Source organism: Sinocyclocheilus rhinocerous, unplaced genomic scaffold (genome assembly GCF_001515625.1).
Source record: "Sinocyclocheilus rhinocerous isolate Xijiao unplaced genomic scaffold, SAMN03320098_v1.1 scaffold798, whole genome shotgun sequence".
NCBI classification, from domain to species: domain Eukaryota; kingdom Metazoa; phylum Chordata; class Actinopteri; order Cypriniformes; family Cyprinidae; genus Sinocyclocheilus; species Sinocyclocheilus rhinocerous.
This window is the reverse complement of record NW_015635037.1, coordinates 17594-33973: the sequence shown is the minus strand read 5'-3', so window position 1 is coordinate 33973 and position 16380 is coordinate 17594. Positions and strand designations below refer to the sequence as shown.

At 36.3% G+C, this 16380-nt stretch overlaps 1 protein-coding gene across 2 annotated transcripts in view; it reads right to left on the bottom strand.

The window, feature by feature from the left end:
• Positions 1-299: 299 nt before the first annotated feature.
• The window catches only part of LOC107746262 (rho guanine nucleotide exchange factor 7-like), a 24598-nt gene continuing 8517 nt past the window's right edge, over positions 300-16380 (bottom strand). The window contains exons 3-21 of one of the 2 annotated variants that reach the window (XM_016560392.1): positions 15564-15648; positions 14220-14353; positions 13781-13982; positions 11249-11337; positions 7907-8001; positions 7736-7831; positions 7290-7412; positions 7021-7159; positions 6428-6487; positions 6123-6269; positions 5750-5836; positions 5179-5257; positions 4941-5074; positions 4223-4444; positions 3955-4048; positions 3662-3751; positions 1921-2020; positions 1592-1646; positions 300-1481 (exon numbers count right to left, since the gene is read on the bottom strand). In XM_016560392.1, the coding sequence (XP_016415878.1) occupies positions 1359-1481; positions 1592-1646; positions 1921-2020; positions 3662-3751; positions 3955-4048; positions 4223-4444; positions 4941-5074; positions 5179-5257; positions 5750-5836; positions 6123-6269; positions 6428-6487; positions 7021-7159; positions 7290-7412; positions 7736-7831; positions 7907-8001; positions 11249-11337; positions 13781-13982; positions 14220-14353; positions 15564-15648 (2154 nt within the window). In that variant the 3' untranslated portion in view covers positions 300-1358. Of the gene's footprint in view, positions 1482-1591; positions 1647-1920; positions 2021-2230; positions 2683-3661; positions 3752-3954; positions 4049-4222; positions 4445-4940; positions 5075-5178; positions 5258-5749; positions 5837-6122; positions 6270-6427; positions 6488-7020; positions 7160-7289; positions 7413-7735; positions 7832-7906; positions 8002-11248; positions 11338-13780; positions 13983-14219; positions 14354-15563; positions 15649-16380 lie in introns of those variants that run through there. The other variant, XM_016560393.1, reaches the window with a different exon arrangement.

Here is a 16380-nt window from a genome sequence, read left to right as displayed (position 1 = left end):
CTTTCTATTCATGGAAGAATCTTGAAAAGTATCAGTTTCCAGAAAACTATTAAGCAACATAATAAATTACAATTAATTTATTTTAATCATTTAAATAAAAAAGTTATTTTAAATTGTAGTAACATTTTACAATAATACTGCTTTTAATTATTTATTTTATATTTTTAGCTGGTAATACATTACATATTGTTGATATTGTCATCATACAAGGACAGATCTGGCAACAGAAGAATGAATTTAATGATGCAAGAGAGGAATGAGACAAACACAAATCCCCTTCGAAGAGTCACAGTAAGAATTTGTTTTTATTTAATTCAATCAGCAAGAAAGAGAGAGTAAGATAGAGAGAGTGCTTTGGGAAGAGAAAGTAGATGAGGTCATCTGGAAATTTCACAATACACAGTCATTTAGCAATAGACAATATTTCATTTAAATACATAAATTAGACAGACAACATAGAAGACTCTTAATCTGTCGGTTTCTAACCACAGATTCAGTGTTAATTTAAAATCACTCTTGCATACATTTTTCTTAAAAAGGTTCTTTGAAATGCTGACAGAGCTAGAAATGCTGACAAAATTCTGGAAATCTCCTTTTTTCCAAAAAGGCACATTTCTGAGCATTAAATACAATACAGGATTATTTCTGTACATAACAAAACGATCTGTGAATGCACAATTAGTGTAGAGGATCATAATAAAAGTTTTAAAAAAAAGATACAAGCTGCAAGGTGCAAAAGAGCAACCGGAAGAAATTAAAACTGAGGTTATTGTAAAAGCAACTTTGAAATGACACCCCAAAAAAATCTCTAAAAAAAAAGACTAGTTCCCTCAGAAATGTCTCTAGTATTGTATTGCAAGGTTTTCCATTGGAAAAATCCTACTGAATGTCATCCCTTATTGAACATATTGGCTAATGATTGAAAATGTCAAAGGACGCAGGCAGTGATGCAGGCCTGGCAACATTTGTAGGTACAGTGTGTCTATCATCCCTGAGACTCCCAGTTTTAGACTAGGAACCAATGACATCTGTGACGGTGAGCTAAATGATCAAACTGCAAGTTATTTTGGCTGCTTTGCCAGACCACACCTGATCCTGTAGAGATGTTTCTGATAGATGATGTCCAGGTTCAATACATTTCTTTATCTTTATCATATCTGAAAATGAACTAGATACTTGGCACTGGCAAACAAAAAAGGCTTGAAAAGGATCAAGTTTAAAAGGCGTAATACTGTGACTGCGGGGATCAAGTTCAGTTTTGTCACAATATTTACAAGTATTTTTGGTCAGGAGTTAAGACTGATACTACACTCAACACACAATTATCAGATGCAGTTTTCATAAATGTACAGATGGGCTCACAAATTCGTCTCATCCCAGGATGGGTCGTTCATACTCTTTAACACTTTCCTGACAATCTTCTCCAGCTCTTTCCGTGCCTTTTGCTCTTCTTCAAGAGTGCGCTTCATTCTCTTGTTGTCCTGGTCATGCAAAATCAGAGAATCCGGGTCACGGCACCAGATATTGAATTTAAACAACATGGCAACACATTAAGTATAAGCAAACATTTACATGAGGCATGTGGACTAACCTGCTTAAGTTCTTGAACCTCATCCCTTAAGGCATAAACTGTATCCACCAGACTCCTGTAAAGGACATCCAGATGAAATCATCATGAACAACTACTGAGATGTTAAATGGATAGTTCACCTTCAGTTGGTCCAAGTTGACTTGCATAGTGTTTTTTTTTTCCATACTATGGAAGTCAATGGGGACCAGCAACTGAAAGTGAACGTTTTTTTTTCCTTTTACAATATCATTATAAGATTAATCATGATAAATAAATGCATAAACTGACAGCCCTAATAAAAAAAAAAGTAAATAAATAGGTGAATTAGATGCAGAAATCTGAGATCTAACCTTTCTTCGATTACAGTTTGGCCATTGCTCTTTGTCTCTTCCACAATGATTTTCTCCTCTTCAGGAAAAAGCATATGTGGCCCTGACTCCTTCCGTGATCCTGAAAAAAATGTAAGTGTTAATGGATTAAAAATGGAACAATAACATGTTGAACAACTCACTGACAGGTTATATAACTCATACCAGTATTATTTCAGTATAATTGAGATACTATTATAGTTTTTTATTAATATTTTTAATTCGTTTTTTTTTTTTTTTTCATGTTAACTTTGGTTAAAATGTTAGTAATTTTGTTGTGTATTTTGGCATTTTTAGTATGTTTTGTCAATGTATTTTTATTTCAGTTTTAGTTTTAGTTAACTATAATAATCCTGAATTGTACAGAAACAGAATTTTAGGATGGTGTACTATTAAATGTGAATGTATCTGTCCTATGAAAGCCATGGAGCAAAAGCACTGAAAACATCTTTCTTTCTCGTTCACGAACAACCATGTCTCCAATATGTTCACAACCTTACATGTTAACTTCAAAAATTATATGCTTGCCACTTTCAATGCAAACAAAATGTATATACGAGCAGCAGCTCTTACGGGACATAGAACCCATTCTGTTAGTGTGAGTTATCCATATACTGTCATAGTCCGAGTCTTCAGATTGATCAGAGGAGGGAAATCCGCTGCAACGGCAACCCACAGCATCCACACACGATTGGTCAACATCAGCCAGCACATGATTATGCATCAAATCAGTGCCCTGCCATGCTAATTAGGGATGGGGATCAAACCAATCATATTGGAGAGGACAGGTGGGTTAAGAGCATGGACCAAACCAAGAGGAGTAAAGTGAGGGAGAGCCCAAGATGCCAGAAAAATTATATAAATGACAGAATGAAATAAAAATATAACAATAGTGGGACAACATAAGAGAGAAATGGGTGAAAAAGAAATGGATGGAAGGAAGGAAGAGGAAAAGAGACAAATATTAATGTTAAAAAGAGCAGAAAATATTAAGAGTGATCAACGCACTGGTAAAGAGTTTAGTCAACATATTAAAATGCAGTAAAGATGTTGCAGTACTTCACAGACATATGTAAAAATGTTTGACAGAGACTTCAGGACAGATTTTGTAGGACTCAAAATATGGGACTCATATTCCAAAAACACTACCCTTTTAAAGTTTAGGATCAGTAAGATTTTTAATGTTTTTGAGAGAAATCTCTTTTGCTCACCAAGGTTGCATTTATTTGATCAAATACAGTAAAAACAGTAATATTGTAAAATGAAATGAAGCTGAAATTTTAGCATTTAGAATTTGTAATTTTTACTCCAGTCTTCCGTGTCACATGATCCTTCAGAAATCATTCTAAAATGCTTATTTGCTGCTCATGAAACATTTCCTATTATTATCAATGTTGAAAACAGTTGTGCTGCTTAATAGTTTTGTGGAAACAGTGATACATTTTTTCAGGATTCACTGATTAATAGAAAAGAAAAAAATATATATTTGTGACAATGTAAAAGCCTTTGCCTTTTCTTTCAAAGAAATCAAACTGCCTCGAAGCTTTCAAACGATAAGTGTCAAAAATGCCAGTATTATGTGGGATCCACAGTTATATTGTCCTCACTCATTTACATGGACAAATCCCATCCCAGAGTCTGGGACTGAAGTGAGATTTGAAAATTGCAAAGCAAATGAAAATCACAAGAAATTACATAAAGGTGTAGACTAGAGAGTACATACTTGAGTTTAGTGTTTGCCGTGTTTTAGCGCTTGTGCAGTATGCTTCGATCACTTTCAGGATCTGAGCATCCTCCTCCAGAGCTACAGTACCTGATGGAAAACAAGAAGAGCACATAAAAGATGCCAGGGGTAAGAAAACACTGCGAGAATATAATAAAGTCACTATTTACTGTTATCTTACAAACAGTAAACACAGAAGCAATACATGTGATGAGTTTGTAACAAATACATCACATGCATATGCAGAAAGTAACAGAACATTAATAAACTTCAATAAATCATTAGTGTCATACTTTTTCTCACAGCAAATTCCTCATCAGATGGCTTCCTCTCAGATTTTCGTTTGGGCAGAAGCTTCTTCATGCTTTTGGGACTTTTACTGAGATCCTGAAGGACATAATAAAATTAGACACAGATAACCAAATTGAGTCTCATAGATAAGTTTATTTAATAAACAGATGTTAGTTAATAAATAATACGTTTTAACCATTGGTTTATAGTGATTCTTCTTCTAGAGATGCTATTAATGTGTCAACATACAGTTCAAATGTAACATGATACCTCTTTGTAACACAAGGCAGCTGAGGGTTTTAGGGGTGGCGCAGGTCGGAGACAGCTGAGACTCCAGGGCTTCTGGGTTTTGGGAGGCTCGAGGGGTCCCCACATCATACCGCTGTAAGGGGTTCCAAGTGAAGAGAGGTGAGGAAGAGTGTGGTAGACTGGAGATCCGCTCACACCTCGACTCTCTGAGTGTCTGGACGGGGTGAGAGGGTGAGACGGCAGCTGAACAGGAAGGAGACGAGCTGGTGAGTGACACTGAATATCGCTGAATATCAGTCATTCTTAATATAGATATGTCACAGAGTCTGATAATTTTTTGAAAGATGTTAATACTTTTATGCAGTATTTTTAAATTGATCAAGATATTGATCATGATACAAAAGATTTTGATTTTGAATAAATGCTTTTCTCATGATTTCCACAGTACAACTGTTTTCAACATTGATAATAATAATAAGAAATGTATCTTAATCACCAAATCAGCATATTAGAATGATTTCTGAAGCATTATGCGACACTGAAGACTGGAGTAATGATGCTGAAAATTCAGCTTTGCAATCACAGAATTTTAAAAACATATCCAAACACAAAACTTTGTTTTTTTATTTCATAATATTACTGTTTTTACAGTAATAAATGCAGCCTTGTTGAGCATAAGGATTTTCTTTCAAATTGTACTGACCGCAAACTCTTGAATGGCAGTGTATGCGTTTCTCACCGTATGGCAGGGAACATTCTGTGGTTTCAAGTTGCTGGTCGAAATGCGTTTGGTTTGCCGGTGTAGATGATCCACCCAGTCCTGAAGATCTTGCTGGTTATTACAGATCACCTGGATCCGCTCGATCATATTTCCTGCACACACACACACACACACATCATTACTGCTCAAGCATATGTATTCTCAATATCTAGCAATAATAACATTTGACATGAGGGCAACTGGGTGGGAAACTCACCAGATATTTCGAAAGCATTTTTTGTGGTGTCACTGTCCTCTATTTTATTTACAGTCATTCCAGTCAGAGGTAGCTTCCCCTGTGTAAGGAAATCAACCAATCAGCTGTCAGCATTTTAGGGCGTTATTAATACTGAGATCCATTCTGAGGTCATTCTAACAGAGTTATATGAAGTAATAATAGAAGAATATGAAACAGGGTAATAATAGAATAATATGGAGTATGAAATTCAGCCCTTTCTCAAATTCAGGATTTTACTGCCCAATTTTCAAAACATGAAATAATAATATAAAACATGTAAAATGTACAGTATGTAATCAGTGTGCAAGCAGCATCTACGTTTAACACAATTGTGCATTTTCAGTCATATCTGTGTATCGTTGTCACCCTTTGCTTTGTGCATGATGGTGGGGGTGCTTTATGTACCATAACAGATTTCAGTAATTATACAAAAAACTACAAACTGAAGGTAATTCAGTAAGTAATTTTTGCTACAAAAATCAGAAAACGTATAGTGCAGTGAAACACTGATGGGACTGGAGAATGTATTTATACTACAGTGAAGATTTACCTGGTAGATGAAACCACTCATTCGAGGACTAGCAGACAACATGAGAAGTACATGAGGAAACAGCAAAAGGTATCGCTCGTTCTTCTCCTGATGAAGCAGAATATTACAATGAAGATTTACACTGAATTCAAAATCAGTCAATTAAAATCTAAGAAACAACAATTTTCAATTTTCAAACAAAACAAACGATTGCTCTTAAACCAAGTTTTTTTTAACCAGGGGTCCATGGAGAACATACAAAACAGTTTGATTCTTGAAATGTTACATTTCTAACTATAAATGAACGTAAATTTAGCTTTTATTTTTTAAATACTGGAAGTCCCTGATGGTTGGTTAAGTGCTGAATACCCCTAGACTATTTGGTAACATTCACCTCTGCGCCGTGGTTCTGGATGAGGACTTGAGACATGTAGAGGACAGAGCCCAGGGTCTTCATGCCCTCCCCTTCCCAGCCCCGAATAGACTCCATCAGAATCTGCAGCTCAAGTTCCTTCCTCTTCCTCACTTCCTGACACTGGGCCTGAAGACACAACAACAAACATTCACAAATAAGCCCAGCATCCCATTCTGAAAGATAGCGCAAGTCAAACAAACAGTTCATCATCACCTCACACATCCTTCATCCTTATATACTCGTGAAAACAAAGAAACTCAATGATGTTGACCTATAATACTCACAGAGAGATTTTTAAATACTGTCATGCTCTTCTGAATGTCTGGATAATCTGGATGAAGCGTCTGAGCAGAACAAAGAAAGAATATGAGTGAGTACTGGTATACTATATAAACACACACAGATTTGGTTTCATTCCATAACCAGAATACTTACACTACCCTTAAAAATTTGATGTCAGTTAAATTTTTTTTTAAAGAAACTAATAATTTAATTCAGAAAGGATGCATTAAACTGCTTAAAAGTGACAGTAAAGACATTTATAATGTAATTATAACAAAACATTTCTATTTCTACTTTCTATTCATCAAAGAATCCTGAAAATATCATGGTTTCAACAAAACTATTAAGCAGCACAACTGTTTTGAACATTGATAATCATAAGAACCAAATCACCTTATTAGAATCATTTCTGAAGGATCATGTGACACTGAAAACTGGAGCAGTTTGTCATCACATGAATAGGTTACATTTTAAAATGTATTCAAATAGAATAGCCTTGGTGAGCATTAGAGAAAATCAAAATCATAAAAAAAATCGGAAAAACCAGCCCCAAACGTTTGAATGGTAGTGTACATTTTGACAAGCGGTTGAGTACCTCCATGTGGCGCTCCATCTCTTTCAGTAGTGTGGGGTATTTCTCCAGTCTCAGGAAGGGTTTGCTCAGGCCCGTGGTGAGTGTGAGGATCCCTGGGCTGTTTGCACCTTTACTTTCCATAAACTCTCCTAATTCCTCACTGAAACATACACACAAACAAACAGACGCTGATAGACGGTGTTTCTGAAACTCAATTGTTAAGAATGAATGAAAAAGCATCTGCCCAAGATCAATCGTCTATGCACTGTGCTTATTGCGTTGTTACGCACCTGTGTTGTGTAAGAACGTTAACCGCAGATGGATGATTGGAGCAGTAGGTCACATACAGACTCCTCATCTGAGGAACGAGGGACAGGAAGAAGCCACCTATTCTCTGCTGACTCTCTGGAACTCTGCACACAACACACACCAATTCATTTAGAAATAAATGTTTACTAAAAATAAACATATAAATGAATGTTAAAGTTGAACAGAGCTAAAAATCGCATAGAGGAGAAACAATAATGTACAGTATGTGGAAAATAATGTGTTTTTTTAACCGTAAACTGCATAAACACATTTCATTACACCAAATACACAAAATAATGTTCTTTTTAGCAGCATCATATGACCCCTTTAGACTTCTAAGGTGTGTTCTACCAGTGCATTACTGGTAACTGCCACTAGATGTCAAACTGTGAGCGAGTGAATGAAAGAACAGGATGGGGACTCTTACTTGACGCTTTCCTCCAGTGAATGCACCAGTGTCTGCTGAAATGAGCTGATCTCCTCTAGATTTCCCATGATGTGACTGATGTCTGACACGTTGAGCCTAGAAAGAGAGATGGATGGCTACTGAACTACTATTATCTCTATGTTATGTTGGACTCTGGGCTTGTGTTCTTACCTGTCAGTGGGCTGTAATGCTCTCAGATACGTTGAGAGGAGAGTCTGTAGCTCTTTACAGTACTCCGTCTCGGTTTGTACAATATTCTGAACCACCTGTGCATATGACAAAAAAGAACAACAGTTATGCATGCATGACAAATTAAAAGAACAAATTTTAAACATTATTATTAGTTTTATTAGTATTAGTTTGCAACAGTGTAATGATATAACTGAACACACCAGACTGTGTTGTTCAAATGTCATGCATCTATAATATCATATCGATTCATAGTTAGCATATATGACATAGAACATAATTTGAAATGCCTAAAGGACCGAAAGTTTAAATCATCAGCATGCAAGGAAAAAAGGGGTAAGTACTCATGATTGGTCTCTTATTATCACAAATGCTCAACATTTAACAACCAGACAGTTATAGGTGGTACACAAATAGGAGAAGCACATTGCTTTTGACCTGTTAGTTTTCCAAGTGCAAAAAGACTAGAATCTAGGGTCGATTTTAATATGTTCATTATCCTTGAGGACAAAACACTGCAGGCGAGAAACGACAGAACTGGGCCAGTCCTGGCATGTCATGATAAACTCTGATTTCAGTCTAACTTAAGATTGAAAGACATCCCTGTTTGAACAAGGCTAGCTAACCTCTCTTAATACATCTTAGCAGCTAAAACCTCAAATGCAACAATAAATCTTCAATCTGTCCTCAAATAGACAGCAGATGAACCTTGAGATGCAGCCATTACCTGGAAAAGTATTACAACATCAATTAAACAATGACAATGAAACGAAGTTTCTACCCAAATGTTGTCAGGTGGATAACCTGTGGAATTCATCCAAAAATATGTATTAAAAAGGGGGGGGCTGCTGGAAGTTTAGAAATGCTGGCCTAGTCCATTAAATATATAAAATATTATAATTTTTAATTGTTGAAATCAATTTTTTTATACATTTATATTTTATACAAACACAAATATGGAGTTGAGAGGCCACTGGAAAATATATTTAAAAAGCTCAAAATAAAGGTTTTTTTCCTGCTGTTTTGGTCAATTAAATAAATAAAATTAATTTAGAATTTTCTTTGTAGGAATGTATTTTTATAAATTTACATTTTTTTACATAAATATTAATTTTAGAAAACATAAAATAAATCAATACCAATATTCACTCATCAATTTACAGAATTATAAAGCAATTATAAAATTCTGCAGAGCTTTCTGAAGAGATCTGCTTCCACATATTTAATGTGGCTTTGAAGACAGATCTATATCTAAATATACAAGAAATATGTTTTATGGATACAGGAACGGCCGCATTATAACAGTCCAAACTTGAAAATGCCAACTTTTTTTCCCTCCAGAGTTAGCCAGGACCGAGAAAAAAAGTTTGTCTGTAAACAAATGTATGCAAGCACCCCTGACATGAACAATACCATTGGACGTCTGGACAGCCTGACAGTTACAGCCCTTTCAAACTGTGTCCGTAACTTGAATGGGTCTCCTCCCCTAAAGCTGCTGTAAAAGACTGAACCCTGCCTGACCTCAAACTAGCGTCCTCCCTAAAACACACACACACGCTCTTCATCTTCAGCCGGTCTTCAGAGGAGTATAGGGTCAGTTACTGCACATTCTCATCAAACATGACACATAACCAACACAGACGCACAGACACAGACAGCGCAGGGCCCCAGGCACAGCTGTCCCCCGAGTCAATGAGATGGAAAAGATGACCTATATTATAGCACGACTGAGAGACAAACACATGCACTGAACTGATAACTAAATACAGACATTCATAACAACACTTTTACATAAAAATACGCAAATAGAGGCCCAGACACACACATTCTCTGTCAACACCTCTAAAAATTCCCATAGAAGCATATTCACACACAAATTTTTGTTTTTCTATCATGGTGGGGACTTTATTGAATTCTACTGTTTTTATACTGAGCTAATGATATAATGATTTCTATCTCCTGCCCCTAAAGCCATCCTTCACAGACTTTTCTGCATTTTCATTAAGATTGTTTGTTTACCAAGCCGTTTTCCTCGCGCACAATGTAGGTGACTTCAATCTTAATATCCTTGTGGGGACATTTGATCCACACAATGTAGGCAAAACCCGACCTACGCATACACATTAACAGCTCACTGGGTTTGCAGAGGCTCAGATGGAGGCTTCTGGGACACGTCGCATGAGGAAATGAAGCACAATAAAGGAAATTCGCATACACTGAGATATACAAATGATCTGAAAATGACTTTTATTAACAAAATTGTTTTTGTCTGGATGTTTAACGTGTGTGTTACTGACATTAAATCAAACAAAAACCCGGAGCAGCATTTGCTGGTGGGTGTTTAAACTTGGATTATCAACTCTTAAATAAGTCTAGTTTGGCGAGGCTTTTAAACCCAGATTAAAGCCTTATGACTGTAAATTCGCAAGGATTAGTCCAAGGCTAAAATCTGAGAAAACAGGACACAGCACTGCGTCATAAAAACCCGTACACAAATTGAATATCCTTGCAATGCACAGTTTTAACCTCGATGTTACTCAAAAAAGAAAATGAGTGGCATTGCATTATCATTATGGTTCATGGATACATCTGGTCCACATACATTATCGTTCAAAAGTTTGGAGTCTGTAAGATTTTTTATTTTTTTAATGCATTTTAAAGTTGATTGCATTGAATTGATCAAAAATACAGAAAAAAAGTAATAATGTTTGAAACAGTAGAGCTTTTTAATATTTTTGTGGAAACCAGGATACATTTTTCTCATGATTCTTCAATGAATGTACAGTTCAATATAACAGCATTTAACAACAAAAACTTTTATAATATTGCAAATGTTTTTAATGTCACTTTTGATTAATTTAGTGCATCCTTGCTGAATAAAAGTATTAATTTCTTTTCTTTTAAAAAAATCTTACAGCCCTACACTTCTGAATGGTAGTGTATATATTGACTATAGGCATATTGATGTTTATGTCAATTAGGATATAAAGAGAAGGATTTGCATTTTGTATTCACGTAAGTTGAATGTGCTCTTCATAGTGAAGTCTAAAATCACAAAAATCTGTTGCAGTGTTTCATAACCCTCTAAAATGATTCATAATGCTGCTATCACAATCACTCCTAATATCTTAAACCTTAGTCTTATCTGTCAAGTATAGGCAGGGTTGGTGGTGTGTGCTTGCTTATTTGGTTAGGGAAATATCAGTGCAATACAAACTCCCCAGAGGCACCACTTCCACCCCACGCGCATCAGAAATAATCAACACGCTCCATGTGGAAGGTGTTCTGTGCCACTAACGCAACACTCCAGCACATCTCTCTTACCACATTATAGTACATCTTGCAGTAGTTAGTGGTCTCAAAGCCTTTGGGTGGACTCTTCAGCGTTCCAGACTTAGGTGACACAGGTTTGTCTGTAGGAGAGAGCAAAAACAGAACAAAAGGTAAGGAGGTCACCTTAGACCAACATCTGGAAACATTTTGTTTCTGTTATTGAATATCGAAATACATCTCTCCTGCAGTGAGCAGTCAGGACAGCAATATTAGATTTAGATACCTAGAGGGGGAGATCTGAGTTTACAGGAAAACATTATACTTCTTCTTCAGCAAGAAGACGGTTTGAACATTTCACTTAGTTCAATCCATTATGGTTCATTTACACTAATATCAGCAACGTAATGTGTGAACTTCCTGGAATCATCAAAATGGAACATTTCTCATGCTTTTCCACAAGAAAACATTCAGTTCATTGATAAAATCCATTTTTCTCCACTTGGCAAATGTGTGATTTTTGTTTTCCTAAGTTCTCAACAAAAGAGCTCAACATTTCCACAAACCAAACCATTCATTAGCGGTGCTTACTGAGCTAAACATCATATTTACTATTGCACATACTTAGGATTAATGATTTGAACAAATCTAGTTTTAAGAGGAATAATTCACCCAAAAATGACAGTTGTGTCATCATATATTCATTCTCATGTTAATCCAAAACTGTATCACTTTCAAAAGGAGGAAGAAACTCTCCTTTTGCGTACAACTGAAGTAAGTCACACAGGATTTTTAGATGAACTACCCCTTTAATCATGTAATCGGAGCTCAAAGAAAACAGTGCATCGCAAACCCTACACTCTTCCCCTCTTCCTAACTGCAGTCATTTTTGAGATGACGTATGAAATCAATATACTATTAATGTCTACTACAAGTAATGTTGGGCACGCATTTAACACAAGTAAATCCTATAAAAGAGTCTGGATCGTTAAGTGCTCAGAGAGTGGAATAAACTTGAGTGTGGAGCCATATTCAGAGGAAAGGGGAAGCGCTGTCTTCTGGCTGCTGCACTTCCTGTCTTTGTTGTTGGATGGTGTTTCCTTCCTGTTAAGCCCTGGATGTTCAAGCTCTGATGTCACCTTAAATGATTTCCATTCAAAGCTGGGTCGAATACACATTAGGGTCGTTTCCCCATACATGAGAGGGAAGCATCTGTTTGGCATCATGGGGTGTACATGATATTTATGTTTGGACTGCAGAACAAGGGTCAGTGGTTGTGTTTATACTACAGCGTGCATACAGTGAGATAAGGCTACGAAAAGCTGGTTATTTAAAATATACACTACCGCTTAAAAGTTTCGATTCAGTAAGATTTTTTTTGAAAGAAATTCATACTTTTATTCAGTAAGGACGCATTAAATGGGTCAAAACTGACAGGTAGAATGTTACAAAAAGATAAATGCTGTTCTTCATACTTTCTATTTATCAAAGAATCCTAAAAAATTTATTATGGTTTACACAAAAATATTAAGCATCACAACTGTTTTCAACACTGATAAAAATAAGAAATGTTTCTTGAGCACCAAATCAGCATATTAGGATCATGATGAGACACTGAAAACTGGAGTAAGGATGCTGAAAATTCAGCTTTGCATCACAGGAATAAATTATACCTTCAAATATATTCAAATAGAATACAGTACAACTCATTTTTCATTGTAATAATATTGCCAATATTACTGTTTTTACTGTATTTTGGGTCAAATGAATGCCTTGGTGAGCATAAGAGGCTTCTTTAAAAAACATTTTAAGTCTTTTTACCTTTTTTTTTTTTTTTGGTGGGATGAAAATGTTTAAAGGGAAAGTTAAAATCTTAAGTACTAGATCAGCAGATTTTATTAAAGAACTAAAGGAACACAAGGTTTTGTCATTACAAACAGTGCCTTCAGATAAAGTGTCCAACCATTTACTCTTTTAATTCTTAGTATGCTACCTTGTATGCAGCACCTGGTCCTGTACTCAACCTGGGTTGAACGAGCGCACATTTTTCCACTGTAAGCCTGTAATGGTCATATAATCCCAAAGTTTTTGGCTTTTGCAGAGAGCTGCCATTCAGTTCTCTTTTGGCACATTTTCATTAAGCCTGTAAGTCCTCTTTTAATCAGACCCAGGCAGATTTTACATTCCCATGGTGCCACAGTGCCTCGTAGATACAAGTACAAATAGGCTTTTTTTTAATTTTTATATATATATATATATATATATATTTTAAGCTGTCTAAAGTGTTGACAGCCTAACATGCAGCAATTTTCTGATCTATACACATACTCAGCAGGTCTTTTATGAAAGTATTATGGTAACACTAGGGCACAGAAGAAAGTCAGCAGGTAAACGGGGTCTACAAAACTTCATCTCTTCTGCTTTTCTTGGCAGTCTATGAGAGGAGTATGAGTAAGACCAAACCCTCTAGTTCACTTTGCTTGTCTGTTCTTGCAGGATTTTAGATCAGTTCTCTTCCTACAAGAGTTTGTCAGGGTTTCACTTCTGCAGCTACATTTTTCAAAGTTTAAAGTGGCCAATACAAACCAGAGCCTTTGATCTCTTTGACATAGTTGCTAGGAAACCAGCCGGTTTTGCCGTTGAGAGACCCCTCCCACCAGCCGCCCTCTTCGTGCCGTGTCACCTGGATGATGTCACCCTTATCGAAGGACAGCTCATCCTCATTGGTCTGCTGGAAGTTAAAGCGCGCTTTCACCAGCACCTGAGGGGCACTGTTTTCAGACATGTCCTACAGAGAACGACAGAAAAAATACAGAGAGAATTTGTTCCAGCTTCTCTTTCATAGTTGCCTGAGGACTCAAATTACAGGTGTGCCAAGTAGTTTGTGAACTCAAAATTTTTTACACACAAAGAACGGAATAGTACCTTTGACAATTATTCTTAAAATCACTTCAGTCTGTTTTCCAGTGGTTTAAAAGAAGCCTTTTTATTCTACATCAGGGTGTGGAGTGATTGTGATGCTCACCAGACTGCGGTGCTGGTTGTACTTGAGTCTGGATGATCTCCTGTGAGTGGACGAACAGTTGGTCGAGTCAAAGGACTTGATCCGCAGAGAAGACGAGTGACGAGAACACACAGAATTACTCTCACCACCGGACTCTACAACCAGAAAACACTCATCAACAAAACAGACCAAGCACACACACGTTTACTTAGCAATCTAAATTGGGACATTCCATTCTATTGGCTTCATATACAGCTAGACATAGAAACTATAACCTAACCCTAATCTTAAAGGGATAGGTCATCCAAAAATTAAAAACTTGATAAACACAAAAGAAGATATTTTGAAGAATGTTGGGAAACAAACAGTTGCCGGTAGCCATTGACTTATATAGTATAAAAATACTTGGAAGTCAATGGCTATTAGCAATATTTACATTACATTTACATTTATTCATTTAGCAGACGCTTTTATCCAAAGTGACTTACAATTGAGGAATACTGTTCAGTTATCAACATTCTTTTGTGGTCAACAGAAGAAAGACACTCATACAGGTTTGGAACAAGTGGAGGGTGAGTAAATGACGACAAGATTTTTATTTTTGGGTGAACTATCACTTCAGAAAACTTTCTGCATTTTTAAAAATATTTACAAAAACATGCATTTATTTTATATATTAATGCTGTTTTTACAAATGATGACATCCGCCAAAAGGAGGCTTCGGGCAATTGACCCTTCGCAAAGAGCTTAAATGACAGGCGATCTGACCAACCATAATGCCGAATCTGCCATCTTGTCCAACAAACAAATCAGACAGGAGGGTAGATTAACTTCTGTGGACTTAAACTTGAAAAATGGTGTGTATTGACATCTTTCACGTTGAAATAAAATACATTCTGATGTTCATTCATGTTCATTTCGTGCTTTAAGTAAATATGAAAAGACGATCGGTTCACGTGTGCCGCTTGAAATGAGGCACTACAGTGATCTGTCACAACACATTAAAGAGCCAAAAAATGGTATTTATTGCTTGAATTTCTTTTAAAAAAGACAAAATTTGAAAGGTATGTTTCATACCAAAAGTAATCTGCTCTGTCTTGTCTGTCGGCATGTTGTCAGTTTCCTCTTTACTCCGCAATGTATTTTTTACTGTGTGAGAACATGATGTGTAGAGTGAGAGCGGCATGGCTTGTCGGACATAGCAACAGTAACTAAGGAGGGCGGGGTTTTGCGAAGGGTCAATTATGTCAGGTTTAGCTCACTTCCGAGTAAATACTGTACTCCATGCTGGTAATAAACTAAATGCCTCTTTATGATTTTATCATAAACAGCACTGATAACACCGGTGTTTCAGATGTATCTCACCTGAAGTTGCTTTGTTGAGTGCAACCAAACAATTCAAGACCTTGGAGAAGTTCTGGCCCTGAAGCAAGTCATTGGCCTCAAATACCTGCAGAGGGACAAAAACAGAGACGTGCATGAGCTCAAATATAAAGTGAGAAAAAAGGATTTGGATCTGCTACTCTCAGATAATCCTATACAAAAAGAAATTACATTTTAGATTAGCATGTTTTGGTTTGATTCACAAGATCATAAATCATAACCCCCCATGCCTTACGGATAAATACTGTCCCAAAAGGATAAATACTGTTTTTCAATCTGCAATATAAGGTGGATTTGATTCATAACATACCATTCAAAAGTTTATGGTCAGAAAGGGTTTTTTAAATTACACATGAAACTGACTAAAAGTGACAGTAAGGATTTTTAGAGCCAGATTTACTAAACAGGGCAAATTAGCGCGAGAGCGCAATTCCAAACAGCACCGATGGGCGTGGACATTTCTGCGGGTGATTTACTGACATCGCGCAAATTAAAGAACACAGATGCAACATCTCATTTACATATCGACCAAAACAATCTATCAAGCGCAGCGCAAATTAGTCTAGTCGCAAATACAGGTGCATCCCAATAAATTAGAATGTCGTGGAAAAGTTCATTTATTTCAGTAATTCAACTCAAATTGTGAAACTCGTGTATTAAATAAATTCAATGCACACAGACTGAAGTAGTATAAGTCTTTGGTTCTTTTAATTGTGATGATTTTGGCTCACATTTAACAAAAACCCACCAACTCACTATCTCAACAAATTAGAATACTCCATAAGACCAATAAAAAAAA